Below are 20,429 nucleotides of genomic sequence, written 5' to 3' on the forward strand. Positions count from 1 at the left end.
ATGTGGACGGATATAAGGACATTGCTACTTTTTCATTCGTTAGTCCTGAGGCTTCATTTCTCGGAAGGTCAGTAGTGTTGTTTTTGTTCTCCTGCGTGTGAGTGAAATGAAATATAAACCGTGGAGTGTGTGTGTGTGTGTGTGTGTGTGTGTGTGATGGACTGTGGAGGTGAGAGACTGGAAGAGCTGCATGTACTGAGCGTTTGATATCAAGAGATAAAAATACTTCTCCTCTATCATTAATACATAAGAATGATTGACTGTGCATGTGTGGCAGCCCGGCCGCTGAATGAATTACTGTGCGTGTCTGTCATGTGTTTCCCGGCTGTGAGCATCCATACTGCATCAGAGGTAGTATAGTAGCCCAGACTGAATCTTTGTCTTCACGTTGTGGAGAATGGTGTCCGGCAGACACGGGGCCTCTCCTCCGCTGCTCTTTCCCTCTTCTACGCCCCCCTGAACAGTTTTTAATCATCTTGGTGAAAGTAGATCAGAAACTGAAAGGAAACACAGACCATGACGCTCCCGGCGCCTCAGCCAAATGACCTGAATGAATGCTGAATATCAATTAGGCATTCATTTGCAAATGACAGTTGAACTACTAGCGGTTACTACTCCGCTATATCCGTTTGTTGTTGCTGATCCATCTGGACGCTCTTCTCCACTCTTGTTCTTTTTTTTGTTTGTTTGTTTTCTTTTCCAGCAACGGATGAGTGTGAGGATGGACAGTTTCAGTGCAACAACAAAAGGTGTATACCTACCATCTGGAGGTGCGACGACGATGACGACTGCTCAGACAACAGTGATGAAGAAAACTGTCGTAAGTGTTGAAATCAGTGGAGAGGTGAAGACAAACCATGTCTGTTAACTGTGAAAAAGGCCTGTGGGGATTGAGGTGTTATGTACATGTCACAGTAAATAGGAAGACCATGTTACAAGTATATCAAAATAGAACGAAATGATGAAATAGTTATTAGGTCACCACAGCTCCTCCCTTCCCTTCCCTCTCTTCCCAATGCCACCCAACCAGAACAATTAACGATGTGAGAAATGTGCACTAAAACATAAAAGCATCCCATTGTATTCTTATGATCTTAGATAGTCCATGAAAAATGTTCCAAAAGTTAAAAAACGAATTAGATTTATATCATGAATCTCATCAAGAGACAATACCTGGAACTGCTCCCATCAGCTCCCCATTAGAGCTTGACTTAATGGTCTGTTCATGACTGGAATGTGTATTGAAGCTCCTCTATCTTAATGAGCTGTACTCTCTCATAATGTTAACACTTATGAACCAGAAAATGCACCCATATCTCCCCCAAGTCTCTGTCCTCTCATCATTTCTTATTATTTTCATGGTGGATTTGCTGTTCTATTAGCATTTTATCTACTGTTTTTTTTCTCTGTTTGCTCATTGTGCATGACAGTGCCTTATTTTTAGGTAGACATAAAAGCTTTCAGAGTTTACAAAGAGGCACTAATAAATGTCATGTTTTGAGTGGGGATTAGGTGTGTGTGTGTGTGTGCGTGTGTGTGTGTGTGCCTCGGGCCCAGAGGAGTGTGTGCAGGTGATTTCAACCCTACTTCACCTATATATAGAAAGCTCAACAAGCATGATTTTTTAAAAATGAGGGTTGATCGGGTGGAACCATTTTCCAGTCATCTTCAAATAAAAAGCTGTCCAGCTGAGAGACAGATTGCATGGTGCATCGGTCTAGTGCACAAACCTCTGACAGGTATCTCGGATGTGTTGTTCTGCGTGGAAATAATAGAATTCCACTTTCCTTTCTGACTGCGAGCCAGTGGCCTATATTTTGGAAGAATGCTTGCGCTGAAACCAGTGAAGTTGTGCCAAAGCTGAATCCAAGGCCTGCATGTTGGCCGTGCAGCTATGTTCTTTTGTGTCTGGGTTAATTGTGGCTCGGGAGGAATTCCTGCACCTCCCCACACATGCATGCATGCATGCATACATGCTCCGTATTTCTCCTCATACCTCTCCGTCTTCGTTCGTTTCTGTCTCTTTCTCTCCCACAAACTCCCAGGAGGTGGTTGTGCACACACATACAGACCTGTTGTGCACAACCACCTCATGGTTCGTCTGTGCATCAGTCTGGAGGTGTTGCTGTTGTCACTCTGTCTCTGAGGCCAGCAGGACGAGTCCTCGGGCACTCCAAAGAAAGCCGGTCATTTGGCGCATCTTTGCTCCTAAAACATTCATGTGTCACTGCTTCACACACACACACACACACACACACACACACACACACACACACACACACACAAACGTGATGTTTGGAGAAAATCATTACTCTGTCGGGCTTTATTTCCTCTGTATTTCTTTTATGAATGAAATAGGAAAGTGAGGTTTTTATTACCTCCTGTGGGTTTTCCATCAGACGGTGTTTCTGACACATTTAGGGTTTCGAGTGAAAACACTCCTCCTGAAAGCCTTTTAAGCGGATACTACTGTCAACCCACCATTTGATGATTATGACAGTCCGGCATTACTTGCTATTATATTAGCAAGTGGCCTTCACTCTGTGTCCATTACCTCTCTGTGTGTGTGGCTTGTTGTATCTGCGTGGGCAGGCAGATGAGGCTGGTTGGCCTGCACAGAGTCAAGATATGTCTCTGGCATCCTTGTGGTGTTGGACAACTTTTACCCTGTTTCAGTTTGAAGAAGAGGTTCCCTGGCACACCGTGCAGCTCTTGCAATATTTAATGAATGTGTTACTATTAAAGTCATTCTCAGGGGTTGCTTCTGTAAACTCATTTTCCTGTTTCTACATCTGAGGAGGCTAAAACACAGAGGGACATTGTAGTGCAGTGAAGTGTAAACCTGTACAACATATGCTGCACACGGGGAGAGTGTGGTAAGGATTCAGCTCGTACACACAGCAAATCCTGTGCAGGAATTACACAGCTAGTTTCTTGTTGACTATGAAGTGGTTGCATTTTTAAATTAAGTTTCTGGGTGGTTGAACGGGCGGTCTTGTATTCACAATATATAATTTTACAACACAATGCCAATCCCAAGAATCCAGTGATTGAGTGTGTGCAACAGACCACGGTTATGAAATGTGCTGACAGGAAGAAACCTTTGCCGCAGCTCCTTATTTGTCATGACACCGTCACCTTCCATCTAACCTGACAGGTGTTTGCAGTTAGACCTCACGGAACATGTGTAAAGCTCTAAAAACGCTGTTAGTGCTCATACCGCTATCATAGTCTTTATGCGCCACAAGCCATCCTCCACCCTGTTCCTGTTTACCCCATCCCCCCACCATTTCACCCCCAGACTGCATGTCACCATCCCCCATCATCCAAACTCTATTCCCCACTGACCAGTCACCCGCCACATGCACCCATACATTCATACATGCATAATTGCACTCATAAGTATGCATGGACACAAGTATGGACCAGGCGTATGTGAGCATAAACACGTGCATAAACATACCAATGAACTCTGCACTTCTTGTGACAAAGAACTGAAAAGTTGGATCCACACAAACCATAACAGAAGCTGTGTCTTGTTTATTGGTTGCATAACATTTCTGGGGAGGATGAGATGCAAAGCTACGCTGCCTCTCGCCTCGTCTGGAGTTGACAGCAGCGGAGGCAACAAAGGAATTGTGCCTTGAATTCTCAAAGTCAGATTGGTGCCAACTCTGACATGGAACCGCCGCTTAATCCTCATCCTGATTATAGCGACGTATCACCCAGTTTCCATCTATCTGCGCTACCTTCAAAGTCCAGCGTGTCTGCTTGACTTTCTTTCTCATCCTTTTGGATATGATAACGATCCATTTCATCCGTGCTCATGAATTTAACATCTACACCTGCGGGGAGGCGTTCTCACATCGCCACGTAGAGAGCTCAAAGTGTTCTTTTGTTTTCCTCTGTGATGCTGCGTCAGCAACAAACTGTGAGCCTCCACCCTTTGTGTTCTTTTACCTAATAAATCTGCACAACTCCTTCAGAGGCAAACTCAGTTTTGAAACTGCTGGCACTCCCCCACACCTCCTGTAGTCATTGTTAATTTCTTGAGTCCAAAGCCTCTTGGTGGAAGCAGCCTCCTCTGCTGCAGTGTTGTAACTGAAGTCCTGCCAACACACCGAGTTTTAGAAGTGCAAAAAGTATCCCTGCACCCTAGATCAATGCTCATTTAATGACTTCAAATTCAACTGTGTTCAAACCTCCGCTGCTTTTTGCTCAGCTTATATCTGACACCAGTTGAGAGTGTAAATCCAGTGTGCAGGTATCTTTTATTTATATTGTTGTCTCAAGTACATGGTCGGTTATTTGGATGCTCCCTTCCTTCTTGCACAGTCTCTAATTGCACTAGATTATCTAAGATTCGTTTTGGTGTCCAACCAAATTGTTGCTTTTCTGTGGAGCTTCTTGCTGTATCCCATAGGCTTTCCAAGTGCTTTTTATCACTTGACAAGAGTTACAATAGCTCACTGGCTTTACCTTTGAAATCCTACCATTTTCTGCTTTAAAATGCTTCAGGTATTGCTTTGGATCAAACTATTCAATGGTGACTGAAAGCAAGTGGGCCTCCCATTATGGGATTTGCTTTTTGTGTTGCTTATCTGTTGCTTATCCTCTGCATTTAGTTTTTTCAACCACCTCTTGCTTTTTCAAAAAGAGAAAAGGGTTTTATTGTCAGAAATCTCCTCCAGACCTCACTTACACTTCTGTCTTGTCTTGTCTGTCTCTGTTTAAACACCTACTTGGAGCCAATTAGGCCCCGTTACCATCTACAATATAGCTGCCATCTTTTGTATCAGACTTCTTTCTTCTCTTCTTTTCTCTTCTCTGTCCTGTCAGCAGCTGAATCCAACAAAAGCTAAATCCTGAGTTCATAGTGGAACTTGCAGCTTCGTGACTCTGTGTTCTCATGGCTGACTGGAGCACAAACACAACTTTATGTTTTGAGAGCTCTGTTTTTATTGCTCTCCCTGGCAAGTTGTCCTCCTCTTAGCTGTGTGGACACTGTCCAGCGAGGCTAGTTGACAGAAATATTTTTATTCTGTGAGTCCACCGATTACGCAGAAGGAAGCAGATCTACTTGTGCATGCAGAAGTATAATACAGTAATATGTGATGTTCTGCTTTGTGTCATGAAGGTTTCAGGAAAAGAGAGAGACCAGTCATCTTGTTGTGTTTTTGACTTATCACTGTTGAAGACATGTCTTGGTTTGTGTGCATGCAAATTCCCCCACAGCCTCTGCTTGTCTGCGTTGTGTGAAGGGAGGTGTTTGACAGCAGAGAAGTGAGAGGCTGTTGTTGATGTGGAAAAATAAAAGAGAGCGGGATAAAAGCAGTGAGCGAAGTTGAAGTGATAGGAAGTGGGATGAGAAATAATTTTGACCTGCAGGGTGAGACGGGGAAGTTGTTTGTGTTCTGATCAAATTCTCTCCGTAATCTCCGCGGCTGTTGACAACTGTACACAGCGTGGAAAGGATTATGCCTTTATCTCTCCACGCGAGGAGGCATGTTTTCCAGTGGGTCTGTGGTCAATTTGTGTTCTGTTAACTCGCTCGCTTGCAGTCCCCTTAATCATGATGGTGCCTTAATTAGAATAACTATTCTAATAGCCTGGATAAAAGACAAAAATTGTTGAATTTATGAATTGAGTAAGTCAAATTCACCTCTGTCCTATTATCTGTACCTTTTTTTTTTTTTTATCTTTTTTTCATTTAAGCAAGAGGCTCTGAAAGTCTTTGTTTATAGTGAGAATATCAAGGCAGGTATTGCACACACTTTCCCATTTTTCAAAAGTGGCTAAAACAATGATTGGACATATTTGTGGAAACGGCATCCAAGCTTCAACCCTCTGGATGGACATTTTCCGTGGCAGTGGTTTACAAAAGAACTTTGTGATGCTACGTGCACGTCATAGCTTTGCAAAGCCTACGACTGCTGATACAAGAAATGTTTTCCCTAGCAGGCCCACATAGCAAGATGCACAGCACTCGCACTGTAAATAACAAAGTAACAATGCAGAGATTTATTGCCTTTTGTCATTAATAATAATAATAATAATTGCAATGATTGCAGTAAGTACTTGTGTTATTGTCCAATAGTTAATAAAGTATTAATCAGGTTTTAAATTCAGTGACATTTTCTCCCAGGATGCACTTAGTTGGTGCATTTGTTGGCATCAGGTGTCTAAAGCTCTCAGAGGCCACTGCTCTGATGCAGCCTACATCTGGTCCTCATCCACACATGTATATGCAACTGTGTTTGTGTTTGTTTGCTCGGTCGTCAGCCCTACTGGCCTACTGCCCTGTGTCTGCGTGTCTCAAAGCCAGCTTGCCCAAAGTGATCATTAAGAAGTCTGCAATTTAGCTATTATCTCAGATTAGTGCGTGTCGCTAAGCAAAGATGCTGAGAGAGAGAGAGAGAGAGGATGAGTGGAGACAGAGAGAGAGATAGAGAGAGAGGGGGATTAAAGTGGGGGTATAAAACATCACTCAGCCTCAACCTCTTGCCTTCATCCGCCCATGTGTTTACTCCCTCATTCCACTTAACTTTTTAGTGCTCAGCACCTAAAAAGAAAGCATTTGTTTGCATCATTTTCATCATTACACCTCCCAGAAATCTCTGTTCATTTCAAAGATGAAAAGCAGATATTTCTCTGGGGACTCTCTAAGCAGTGTTTCTTGCCACATGGAAAACGCTGTTTCAGTTTAGTTGAATCATTGAAATACTGCTGTGGTGTTAAAACAACAAGAATAAACTGTGATCTGTGCAACACTGGGTTTTAAACAGAAAACTCTGCTGTGTGGTTTCAACACTGGATTCTAGCCTGAAACTTTAATTGTTTTTATGTCAACTTAGACTTCATTGTGCCTTTTTATTTGAATTGTGTTGTTTAAATACTGTGATGAATGCAAGAGGTGTCTCATGACTAAGTGTTTGACTCATATTTCCCTTTTATGTTCCTTTCTTGCATATTTAGAGAATAAAAATATGCTGCAAAATGTGTTCCAGCGGCATAACAGTGTGGTTAAAACACTATAGTAAATGTCAAGTGAGAAATAGGTTTGTGGACGTAAAGTGGTTAATTCAATCAAATATTCACAATTGACAATTGTTGTAGAATTATAAAAATGAGGACAGCCTGTGTATGCATCTGGTAAAATGTTGTTGTTTTTTTAATGAGTTGAGAGCTGTGCTACTTTTGAAATCCCACCACTCCGTTCACATGAAAATGTTACATGTAAAACAAAAAGTGATGCCGCTACACATGGCTATAGTATAGTTTGTAGTTATTCAGTAGCGGCAGTGAAATGAACCCAGGTTAGCTTGAAAATCGATAAGACACATGCTGGATGTTTGAGAGAGGATGCCTGCTCTGTGAACCCCCGGCATCGGGGCCACAAGCGTCCAGGCACACAGCGCCTTTCATCCAGAATCACTGTCAGAAAAAAACAGACCCACAAGGGAGGATGCTGGCACACATTGCAAGAACTGTGGCCCTTTGCAACTTGTGACTCATTTTTGTGGAAAAAAATGCCACTTCATGTGACTCAACAGGCATGCTTGTGAATCTTCGCTGTCAGCTCCGGGGATGTTGGGATTGGCTGAGCGTGGCTGTGAGTCTCACTTTATTTTGATTTATCTGTTTGTGGATGAGTACACACACTCATCACAGACCTACAGAGGACATGTTGCCACTCTGAAGTCAAGCCAGGGTAACAGAGAGCGTCATCAGCGAGCGTGGTAGTGAATTGGAATGATGAGCAAATGGCTGTGACACAGCAACCAAAGCCCTCAGTCTCTTTCTTTTTATTGATGATTCAGTGTAGCCGCATGAATTACGAGCGTCGCCTCCTCTCGCAGAAGCAGCAACAATCGCTCTTGCCCAGCTACACAGTGACTCATTACATTGCCACCATCACAATGTTGAAGCTTTGCCTTGAAATCAGTCCACCTGCCTACACGTCTCCACCATCAACGCACCCACCAGACGCATTGTGCCTGGATAGAAATGAACTGTGGCCAATGCATTCCTTCCAAAGGGCCATGGAGGTGTAAAGACAAAGGGACTAAACAATGCTCAAACAGATACAGTTACAGTTTAGAGATTAAATAATTCCTTCAGTGTAAACTTGTTCTTTGGTGCTGCGACTATTGGTTCATCAATCTGCTGATTATTTGTTTGAGTAACTGATTCATCATTCTAGTTCAGTCAGGAAACTGAGGGGAGGTTTTCAATTTTCACCCAAACATATTTGATTTCCAATGTTTCCACTCAAATGTAGCGCAAATTTTAACAGAATTTGCAGAATATTGGCAAAAGAAAATGGAAAGATTAATGCGATTCCATCCACCATTATGCAAACTGTCATGTATTCAATGTATGTCATGATTAGCATGCACTTTCCCTCCTGAGCCAAGCATAAAAACCTTTTTGCAATACATTTTCAACAAATTGCTCAACAACTCGTTTTGGTCACCATTAGGTTAACAAAACACTCATAACAAGTTATCGCGGTTTTTCTAGCGAAATGAGTTGAATTTCACCAAAACCTCTCTAAAGACACGCGTGAGCACTAAAAAGAAAACATTTTTGATTCAGTGGGATGAACTGTATTTGTAACATGTGATCTTTAATGATAAATATCATTAGCGTACTCTATAGTCAGAGATAAGAGGGTGATAATTATAGCAGTATTCATTTTGACCACATCGCCCAACCCTAGTTATTATCTATTCAAGCAGGGCAGAATAGCTCTTTGTTTTGACATGGAAACCCCAATTAAATTACATTTTCATAACAATGTGTTGTAATGGGAGTGAGCACCCTGGCTCTCCTTGATGCTGCCCGTTTCTGTGTGATTGTGAAGAAATATTGGAAATGGAAATTTATGAACTCATTACATTCCACAAACATTGTGTATCATCATGGAGCATCAGCTGAATCAAGTATGTGGGGGCAAAACAGGTTCTGAAGGTTTTTTAGTCATTGTAGGAGTAAAGCCGAATTAGCTTCCCTTCCCTGTCAAGGAATGATTTGTGATTCATTTTCAGCACAAACGCCGAATTTATGAGCTAAAGCTAAGCTAAATGGAGATTTAATAGTGTCAAACATTGCATTATCTGAACAATGCTAGAAAATAAGGATAAGCCTTCAGACTAATTTACTCAGCAGTAGATTTTTAAGTGTGAGAAGCCTTGAATCTGACCAGACAGTCAAATGATGTCCCCACAAAACCAGCCTTCCAATTAGAGGAAGAGCAGTTTGATATGGGCTGATCAAATGAAATGTCTAGACTATAGACTCTTGGTGCTTCACACTCTGCTCAGTGTAGATCTATCCAAAAAAAATGTGACTGGTGGAATATAACATAACAGACTGACACAATTTAATGGCTGTGTGCAGAGCGCAGAGCTTTTCTGCTCTTTTCTCATTTTAAAACAGCAGCGACCATTTGATCCACAAGGAATTGTGGAGTTTTGTCATGATTTTGATATCAATTCATTGTGCAAATCTTCCCAAATGCTGTAGCTGGAACTTGGATTTTGAATTTGAAATGACTTTTTTCATCATTTTTAACTTTAATCACAGTGTAATATGGAGCTTTTAATCGATTTCCCTTCAAGGAAAAGCAGATCTCATGTCTGGAAAGCCACGTCTATTTTAATGTAGAAAGCTTATATTTAAATCATAGCTATATAAGAATTTAATGCTTATTCAAGATTCATCCTGACTGTGTGTTAACACAAAAGTTGTGGCTCAGTACCTCAGCAGAAGTTTTCTTGAAAGTGGTGGGAAATGTAATGCTGATAGGAAGCAGAGGAGTGTTCCCACTCCTCTGCTTCCTATCAGCATTACATTACATGTTAGCTGGCAGATGGTTTGTCTGTGTTGTGCCTGACCTCATGCGCTTTGGGGAGGCATATTTTGATCAAAGCTCAGCAGCTAAGCTCTGCCTAGAGATAGATATGTTTTAAATGCACAGCCATCGGCTGCTCACATGCACACACACAAATATGTATGCACACCGGCATGCAAAGTCAAGCACTAAAAGATACTCATAGAACGGCTTGATATACACAGCAGAGTGTGGGATGTTTTATCGGTTTGTGCGCACCTATCGTGCACGCAAGATGGTGTAATCTCTTGTGACAGGGATCACCAGAGAAAAGAAGAACAAGAGCGATGGAGAGGGGAGAAAAATAAAGGGAGAGAAAGAGGAGGCAGTATAGAGGCGAGCCAAGCAGGGTGTTGTAGTGGATCAGGGTGGGAGCTGGGATGAAGAGTGCTGCAGTGTAATTGATTTTTGAGTGGTTGTTTTGTGGCATTATTGTTGTGATGCAGATCAGATAAAGGGTAGTGGATAAAACAGACAGCTGATGAAAAATCATCTGCAATCTCTCCTTTAGAAAGGTCAAAGTTGAGGGTTAGGGTTAGTGTTTTCTGTCTGGATGTCATCATCTACCTACTGAACAGGAAGAGAGTATCTACCGGGATGTAGAGGAGGGACAGACACCACAGCAACAAGACAGTAAACAGACGAGGCAGATGAAACCCTTATTCTAGCCAGAATACAACATTGAAACCAATGGCACCAATTTGGCTTGAATGAAGACAAGCAGAGCATCTTTATGGGAGGCTTCATCTCACTGCAGAACATCTGCTCATCCTATCACACAGCCGAACACCTGGCATACATGCAGCTCTCCTGCTCTACTTACAATGCTGTTTGAAGTACATTCTCCGTATTTATCAGTCAAATGCTGGCAAATCAGGCCTCCTTTATTGTCATTCAAAACAACATTGTTTATGTATTTGAAATTGAGCCAATCTTTTATACAACCTAATAGCAGAACCATATAAACAGCATACACACTTGTGACAGCCAATGTGACAGCCCAGCAGTAATTACTACCTTTGTGAACTCAGTCTGAACAAAAAAGAATAATTTGGAGCTTAAAGATATATTATTTGTTGCAGGATATTGCATTAGATGCAGGTATTGCTTTTGTATCCACCTGTTCCACCTCTTTCAATACCAAGACTCCTGAACAAACTCTAAAATCACCAATTTACTGTCGCTTTTCATTTGTAGCAATGGTCTGTTTGTATCCACACAGCAGAAATCTTACTTTTGCATACAGCACAGTACCACGGCCTACTTTGAATGTCGACACCACATATCTTATTACTGGGTAGAAATAGCAGCAGAAAATGCCCCAGAAAAAAACCTTCATTAAAATTGCCCCATGTAACAGGAAGCTGCTATTGCAACTGAAGGCTGCAACATATTTCACACAGTGCATTGTAAAGAAAAATGTCATGATCTCGACATTAATGCGCAAGCTCGCGTTCGTTTTGATGCCAAGGGCTTGTAGAAATGGCTTTGCAAATGCAGAAACTGCGCTAACAAAATTACTTAAACATGCTTTTAAATGAGTCTTCAAAATCTCTCTGGTGATGTTATGCTGCCAAAGCCATCTCACTTTCCTAAAACCTTTAGACTCAATGCCTATGAGGAGGATTGCTTGATCAATCTACCCAGCGCTGCGTGAAATCAGTTTTGTGATGTGACATTTTGGTCTTTAGGAATGTAGACCAATGCTGCTGAAATATTCCTCAGCCCATCATGGCTTAACCAAGATTTTTTGAAAACAGCTAATGAATCACTTCACTTCTCTCCTATTAGTTTAAGTGAGGCCAACCGAGATGCTACATCTCTGATGAGTAACAAATGTACCGTGCTTTTAATGGAGCCATCTGAGCTTTGCATGCATGAGAGAAACTGCAGCAAAGAGCGTAGTTGTTGTGTCACCTTCAGCGTTTTCGACAAAGACGCTCACTTGGAGATGCAGTGTGTCTGTTCATACTGATGCTGTATGCAGCAGACGCAGATGTATAGTCTTGCATTGCAAAAAAGGAAAAGAGAGAGCTCTGTGTGTTGTGACAGGAATGTGTGGTGGTTGGATTTGACTATTAATAATTTACATGGCGTGTTTACAACTCTGTGCTTGGTAGCAAACATCCACACCTCACATGACCCACAGGGCTTCAAGGTGTATTCACAATGCACTGATAAAGTATTAATCTAAAGCATCACTAGCAACAGTTTATGTGATGTGCCCACCTTGTACAGTAGCTGCATTGTGGTACTTTGCTAACATTCAGCAGCTCTGGTGGTGAGAGGGAAGCCTTTAGTCACGGTCTGACTAATCTGTTTCTGTGGTGGGTGGCTGCTGGACTCTTTGATTGGACAGCAGGCAATTGGTGGGCCCACACTAAAGGATATGGGCCCTCACAGAGTCCATCAATAGCTGTCTGCGATTTTGTTCCTGCCCGTCTGACTCCTGTGTGCTGCTTGTGTTAATGGGAGAGACGAGGAAACACACACACACACACACACACACATGCACACGCACATGCACACACGCACAAAAAACACACAAGTATGAAGCTTGAAACACGGAGAAATAGAAGGTCTCCTCGCACACAAGAAAAAGTGGGTGAACGTGCGTGTGAGTGTGTGTTGTGTTTGCATGTAACTGTCGGGTTACGTTCAAAGGCAAACAGCAGCTGGGACTAAAACCTGACCGTGTCTTAATTACGCTGCCTTGTTGCTAGGGGCAGATTTTCTAGAACAAGAAGTTTGACCTCGGGCAATATTACAGTTATGCTAATTTGCAGTCTGCAGTGGGAAATGTAAAATCCTGCTCTCAGTGCCTTGTCACAGCAATTTGAATGCCTTAGTCTTCAGGCCAGTGAGGGTCTCTCTGAAAATTCGGTCTGCAGCTGGCATTGTGTTTCGTGTCATTGGAGTCAGGTCTTTGCAAGAAAAAGAGAGGGAAGGAGGTAGGAATGGAGAAAAGAGAGAGATGTGGCTCATTCTCTTTGCAGGGTAAAAGGCTAATCTCCCAATTCCCATTACAGTCCCTCAGTTAGTAGACACCGTAATCCAGTGTGGCACACATTTCCATATACAGGAGTGACTGTGCTGTGGGCTCTCCTAATGCATCTGGCTGACGGTGATTTAGAGTGGCAAGGCACTTTCTAGCATTTATTCTTAAATCCAGACCTGTTGTAAACTCAAGATACATAATGGAAGAGTACTCGAAAGTGGTGAGAACAGATATTAACCTTTCTGAAGGCTTTTAAAGAGTGTTTTATTTGCTGTGTTTTGTTCAGAAACAGGAATGTAATGACATACATTGGGTTGCCCACAAGCACTTTCATAGATAACTTTATATAGTTTATCACAGGGGGGAAAACTATTAGCTGTTTCCAGTGATTGTTTACTGACCTAGTGACACTTGGGAGGAGTAAGATGATGTATGCATCTTGGAGAATTACATGCACACCTTTTCAACATCTGGCTAGAATGTGTCTCATTTGCACTTTGGACTTTTAGCCATGCTAGCGGTGTGGTTCTAGGGATGGCAATGCCGGCCAGTCAGTTGGTTCACCATCACCGTTGGATGGATTGCCATACAATTTTACAGGCATTCGTGATTCCTACTGACTTTGAAGAATCTGACTTTTCCTCTAGTGCCACCATGAAGTTGTCATTTTTGGTTTTAAGTGAAATGTCTCGACAGCTATTGGATGGATTACCATGAAATTTGACAGTCAGCAATGAACTTTGGTAATTAGCAAATGGTGGCATGCTAACATGCTAAACTAAGGTGGTGAACATGATAAACAGAACCACGACTGTGCTAACATAAACATGTATTGATTGAGTATGTAGCTCAATTGCAGCCTCACAGAGCTGCCAGCGTGGCTGTAGACTCTTGGTCTTATTTTATATTTGTTTGCAATCCACTTTGAACAAGATGGATGAAGTGGTTTAGTTTAAATGGGGTAAAATGTTCCCATCGCTAACTCATCTTTAAAATGATGGACCCACCAGCTCGTTCATGGTTGCAGACCTCATGGATTGTGTCAGTCGGGTCTCAATGGTGAGTGATGGCATTTATACTTGGGGTCATAATTGCTTTTGACAGATGGATAATGATTGTTAGTGTCTCCTGTGTGCAGCTACATTGAAACTGAGAGGAGATTGTCCAAGTGAAGGGGGAAGTCACTTTGGGATTCTCCTCATTAATTTCCATTCATTTGATCGCTCAGCAGCAAAGACTCTCATTTCCAACTCACACTTCTCAAACGGCTGTAAAAGAGGGTTAAAGGCCGTTTTGTGTCTTTTTACCAATTCTGTAAGGTTGGATGAGAGTGAATAGAAAGATGAATGTGTGTGCACATGCAAAAGTACAGTTTGAGGGTGTGGTGGGGCTTAGGCATACTTCAGATGCTATTTGTTACCCCAAGATGTCAAGATGTTTTGTAGTCAAATATGAGTGCATTTGTGAACTTAATTAATCAGTGAACTTGCACTGTGTCTTACTGTAAACTCACAGGGCTGATATTCTCCCACGAGATCTTCTACGAGGCTTTGAACGTTCTCTGCTTCTAATCTGTGAACTGGCATCGCAGATCTTTGAAGTTAGTTGTATCTTTTTGTTGTGAAAATTTTAATTCCAGATTTCTTCGGTAACTTCAAAACTAATACTGAAATATATGGGCAGCGATAGCCTAGATGTTAAAGATGTGGTCTTTAGAGATTGGAGTTTGGAGCTCTACTTTGGGGAAAGTTAAACACCCTACTTTTCTCTCCGCAAATATCTTTGAGTATCTGCCTTAAGCAAGCTTCTGAACCGCCAGCTGCGCCATTGGAGCTGCTTAGTAGCTGATATATAAATGACAGTGTTTTTCGCTGAAAAGCTGTAGGTTTACGATGGTTTGAGGTGTTGTGATGTGAAGCAAAGCTTTCCTGAGAAAGATTATGTGTGTGCAGTCAAGCTTCCCTGAATCATTAAAGGTTAAAAACAAGGAGTCTGATCAATACATCTCTGGGGAAAAGGTCTGGGTAGACCGCTGTGACTGTGATGAGAAATACAAGACCTCAGGACTCAATAATGTACAGCACAACACAAAGCAAGGGGGTACAACCTCTGCAGAGTAAGTTACAGTCACCAGGATCTTGGTTTGAACTCCAGGCTGCAGACTGTGGTGATGCAGGCCGGGCAGTAGGAGCATCTGGCTGCTGTGTAGGTTTGGAGGCATTTCCACTGAAGCGTGCAGGAGAGGCTCTGGAGGGAAAAGCAGCAGTGGATGTGTTTGGCTGAGGGACCCGTCCTCAAATTGTGTGTCTCCTTGTTTTCTAAACCAGGGAGACTTTATTACCCAAAACTGTGTGGCAGGTGACAGACTGCACCAACCAGCTTGTCTCCTTTCATCTGGATGGCACTTCAGTTATAAGCTTACCACCTATAGATGTTCGCTTTATTATATTTAATTTGACGATGTATCATTATTTCACAAGTTTGCTTCAATAATGCTTTTAATTCCTTTTGCAAAGGCTTGTGATTTTGTGCGTGAACTTGTCAGAGAGGCTTTTATCCAAATGAAGCTTTCAACATTTTATCTATACCACAAGAGGCTCAGCCATCTGTCTGGCAGGATTGGTTTTATTAGGAAGTTTCCTGTTTTTCTGCTCATTTTCTGATAAAAGTAGGATGTTGGGGGTGCATGCACTAGCTCCAACTGTGGAAAAGTACACATTGTCTGACCCTTGCAATGGATTAAGAAACAGCAGTAGGCTGGTTCCTGCAAACTCCTGCTGTTAAAATCTTGCCTGCTTCCGCCACTGCCCACCATAATTAGATTCCTCTGCCAAAGTGCTGTATTTCACTCCAAGCACAGGTTTCCCAATGAAATGCTCATTGAAACATTGCCCTAGTTCAGGCAGGACATCTAAGTCATTGGTGCCACGTCAGCCGACTCTCTGCTGAAACACATGAAACAAGGCAGTTCATATACGGTGTACCCCTGTAGTTCGTAGCTGCAGACTGGTTGTGCTGTTTACTCCCTCCACCATCGCACCTTCCTCCTGTGTGGTTCCTGTCGTCTGTTTCTGGAGGCGTTTCTCTTGAAGCTATGTCTTCCGTATCTCAGTGATATGTGTCTGCTTGGCTCTGTTCTGGCACCCCTGGGGTTTGATTATGCTCCCCACTGAAACATTAACTCGGCTGCTGGAATTCATACAGGGAACACCCCGGAGAGCTGAACCTGCACCACCAAATATAACTGTGTAACCACTTGTACAACAATTGTTTTAACTCCATATTGAGACGTAAAAATTGCTAATCTAGGTTAGACATTCTATCAGAAGTGGTAATTACATAGGATTGGATGACATTACAGCTAGGTTGCATCACTGATGCAGCTTTAGAAATACCATATGTAAGCTGTAGAGGAGGTACAGTACAGTCTGTATATTATCTGAATCACCTTCGTTTGTCTGCTCTCATCTCAATTCTTACACTCTGATCTTATATATTCAGAGATATGGTAAAAACAGGCTATTATGTCAAGCAATCAATCAAACACGTCATTGAGCTCAACAGGGTTTGATTGCTTCCTCCTCTGTGTTTAATACAGTGAACTAATGGTCATGTCTGGTCTATATATTTTATTTCCATAATTGATCATCTCATCACTTTGGCGACATCTGTGATCACTGGTGGTATCTGCAAGTGCAACATGGAGTTGTTACCTTGCTGAGGAGGTGGAAGTGTGCAGCGTGTCGCCTGCAGCTCTTCATCTGCTTCATCTACAACAGCTCAGCTGTTCCATTACTTCCTGATATATTTAAAACTGATTGTCTACAACAAAATGCAGAGATGCCACTGTGACAGATGCTTTGCATTTTACCGTGACTGCTTCACAATAAAAGCCAAAGCATATTTGGCCAGTTAAATGCTTTTAATGTAAAACAGAGGCAGAAGGAAATGTTTGGTTTGCATTAGCAAAGAGAGTGAACAGTAAACGGTGAAGTTGATGTCAATGAGATAAAATTACAGCCATTAACACTGGATTGAATGCATTATTTCCTGTGAATACCTCGTGGGTATGAAGGCAATTTGAATCCTGCAAAGGAATGACGGACTCCGCCACACTAACAGTGAAAACTACTATGTAGAGCTGTAATTTCTGAATGTAAATACATCAAATAGTTATTTCTGAAAAAACATATATAATATCAAAAATGGGGTTTCATTTCATGAAAAGCTTAAAGATTATAACTTAACTATATAACCTGCTGCATGCAAAGAAAACAGTGCCACAGTGTTATGTTGTTTTCATCATTTACAAGTCAGTCTGTCAGTGCACATTCAACACACCTGGGAACTGGAAACCAGTAGGTGGAAAAATCTTTACTACTTGTCCAGAATCCTGAAATTTTACCAGCCGTTCAGATTTCCTTTTCCGTGTCCTTTTCACCCTTGAACAAACTTAATGTAAGTTTGAGAGTGTTCATCTTGTTTGACTGTGAGTCCTCTGTAACTTTGGCCTGCCCTGTAGTCTGTATAACGGAACAGTGTGTCGCAGTAAAGATGCCAAGCTGTAGGATGAAAATGTTGACATATGGCTATACATCATCCAAATTCTGCTTCTCTAAACCAGCAAACACAGGGAAAAAAAGGAGAGTAGCAGAAGGTCAGACACATGGAGCGGGCTTCATGCGGTGAAGGGCAGGGATGTGTGTGTGTGTGTGTGTGTGTGTGTGTGTGTGTGTGTGTGTGTATGTATGCGCGTATATGTTTGTGTATTTGCTGATAGCCAGAGCAGTGGCAAGCTTTTCTTGTAAACACCCTGTGTGTTATCTCAGCAATCTTTGTCGGTTTGATTTCACCCCTCTATGTGCATCTTGTGTGTGTGTGTGTGTGTGTGTGTGTGTGTGTGTGTGTGTGTGTGTGTCCACCGCATGCACGCTCCTCATGAGCATTGCAGAGTGAAAGGAAGTGGACCGCCACATGAACATGAATAAAAATATTCCAGCGAAGCTTGAAAACAGTTTGATAAATCAAGACTTGTTATGAATGTCGATGTGGCTCAGCGGTGTCCGGTTGCTTTCTCACAGACGCCGGTGCACAACCACCTGTACGTCTGTCTGATATTGCTCTGTCATACTTCAGGCATCAAGGTAAATCTCTCGGGGGGTTTAGCCAAGCCGAACCAAGGGGCTCTGCTAGCTGAGCCTGCCCGGTCTCCTCTTTGGTCAGGAGGTGTTTGAGCCTATGTGAATCGACAGGGGGTGAGAAAATATGTCTTTTTGCAGGCTGAGAGCTAAAATTAGCACAGTATGTGTCTTTGATCAGTACAAGGTCAGAAGAAATGCTGGGCAGTGGACAGCGCCTCCCTTACCTCTGGCATCCTGAATGTATTGTGATCAGGCTGTGGGTTATGTAAATATGGCCGTAATGTTCATCTTCATCAGGATTGTTATTAGCCATCAGTAAGGCGTTACATTCCAGTGTTGCTGATTTATTGATATTGGTGGTGGAGTAAGGATGTTTATCAAGACCACTTTTCAGTTCAGTTCCATTCAAAACACTTAATCCGTCCATCAAGCAGGTCTGCAAACACAACAACACATTAACAAAAATACACCATATGATAGTGTAAAGATTCAAAAATTAAAAATTACATTTTATGAGTATACACTGTGTGATGGCACGATCTTTGCCAGCCACTATCTTTGTCAACTATATTAAACCAACAATTAGGACAAGCTGTTCAATAGTATCAATATAACAGGCATTAGTATTATTACCAGAAGAGGCCCCTTTTTGTGAACTTGTCTTAGTTCATTTACCTACCTCCATCACTTTGTCTTCTAATTCCCATTCCTTCTCAAATGTAATACAAAATTGATGTTGTTGTTTTAAGATTCATAGCTAGTTCCTTCAAGTAACAGTTTTAGTACAGGTTTTATATGACTGCATATTTAGAGTGATGAAAAGGGTGTGTCATCAGACCAAATATCATAAAATAGTACACACCTTACGGGCCTATCAGACTCAAGTTAAGTCAGTTTTATTTCTATAGCCCTAAATCACACGTCATCCTCGATTTGGATAAGGATTGGAGAAAAACAAGAATTGGGGATAAAAAACAATTACATGTGATTAAGTTTGCAGTCCAAATTGGGTTTACCATAGGAGGGTAAGCAATCTAATGCCATGCCTTTTAAATTCATCTCATCATTTGATTTGCTCAATTTGTCCTAAAGGGCAAAAAAGCTACAGAGAGAGATTTAATCTGTAGATGCCACTACTCGGTGGCTCTGTGTTGCTAGATCAATACTCTATCAACCAGCGCTGAGTTAGAGCTCAGCATCATTTGGCTTTTTGTCTTCCTGTTGGTTCCAGTGGTTCACCGCTCTCCACACAGGCCTGACTGACGGGAGAAAACACATGGTGACTTCCTCTATTGACAGATAACGGGATCAACAGGAGAAATTACTTTAAATCACTCTAAGGACAAGTCAGCTACAGCATGTGAAGCCTCTACTGAAGGTATACAATAACAGATACATTCAAATATAGATCATTACAGAACTTCTGCCTGTGCATCTGGCACTTCTAGCAAACCTCAACAGGAGAAATTAGCCTAATAAAATTCTATAATCAGGTCTTGTTGATGCCATGCTATATTTTGTATGCTACCACAATATCCCATTAATTTTGGAAGGTTTAGTCATTTACATGCCGGTTTAAGCCAACAGGATACATTATGTTTCCTGCTTCGACAACACTCCCCTACTTCACTCTGAGCTAATGAGGCCATTTGTCTTCTGATGCCCAGGAGAATGTGCTTATCTCTGCATTACCTATTAAGCTTCTCGTGGCCTCCAAATGGAAAGAGCTGTCATTAATATCCTTCATGGTAAAAAACAAAAAACGTTTCTTCAAGGGGTTAGGGAGCGTGTGTGTGTGTGTGTGTGAATGTCAGATGACTGAAGGTTGTCTGCTGCTCTGCTCTTGAACATCACTGAATGATTGAGTGAGCTCAGTTCTTGACAGGGTGCATTAAGAATCAGAACTGGACCCATGTGTGACGTAGTGCCATAAAGCGTTACGCACTTCTCGCGGTAGATTGTGCCCATTCAACCAAGCCACAGAGTGCAAGAACAGGCATTCAGGGTGCAGAGTGGGAATGAGAGATGTGCCATTTGCAAGTAGCATCTAAATTACTTTGAAGCTGTTATTTTAAGGTAAAATAGTTCCACAATGTTGCTTTAAGTAACATTGAGGATACCATTTAAAGAACATTTTGAAATTGGAATACGAAATAGGGAAAAACAGTGATTGACTGACCAACCAACCTACTGATTGAGCTTGCCATACCACGAGCTAGGTTAAACATGTTAAAAGCTGGTTAGCAGCTCTTGAAGGCAGAATAAGGCAGATCTCATTGCAGTTTTCACACTCCCCTTAAGCAGCTGACGAAAAATCACATCACAGTCACATCCGTGGTGATCACAGCTGACACCCTCATATCTGATAATCATATAAAGCTCAACGTCAACCCAA

At 42.0% G+C, this 20,429-nt stretch overlaps 1 protein-coding gene across 1 annotated transcript in view; it reads left to right on the forward strand.

Annotated features, from left to right (window-relative positions):
- The window catches only part of LOC139297027 (low-density lipoprotein receptor-related protein 8-like), a 67,622-nt gene continuing 47,193 nt past the window's right edge, over window positions 1–20,429 (forward strand). Inside the window, exons 1-2 of the mRNA XM_070919609.1 lie at window positions 1–67; window positions 704–820. Of these exons, the coding sequence (XP_070775710.1) occupies window positions 1–67; window positions 704–820 (184 nt within the window). The remainder of the gene's footprint in view (window positions 68–703; window positions 821–20,429) is intronic.

Source organism: Enoplosus armatus, chromosome 14, assembly GCF_043641665.1.
Source record: "Enoplosus armatus isolate fEnoArm2 chromosome 14, fEnoArm2.hap1, whole genome shotgun sequence".
NCBI classification, from domain to species: domain Eukaryota; kingdom Metazoa; phylum Chordata; class Actinopteri; order Centrarchiformes; family Enoplosidae; genus Enoplosus; species Enoplosus armatus.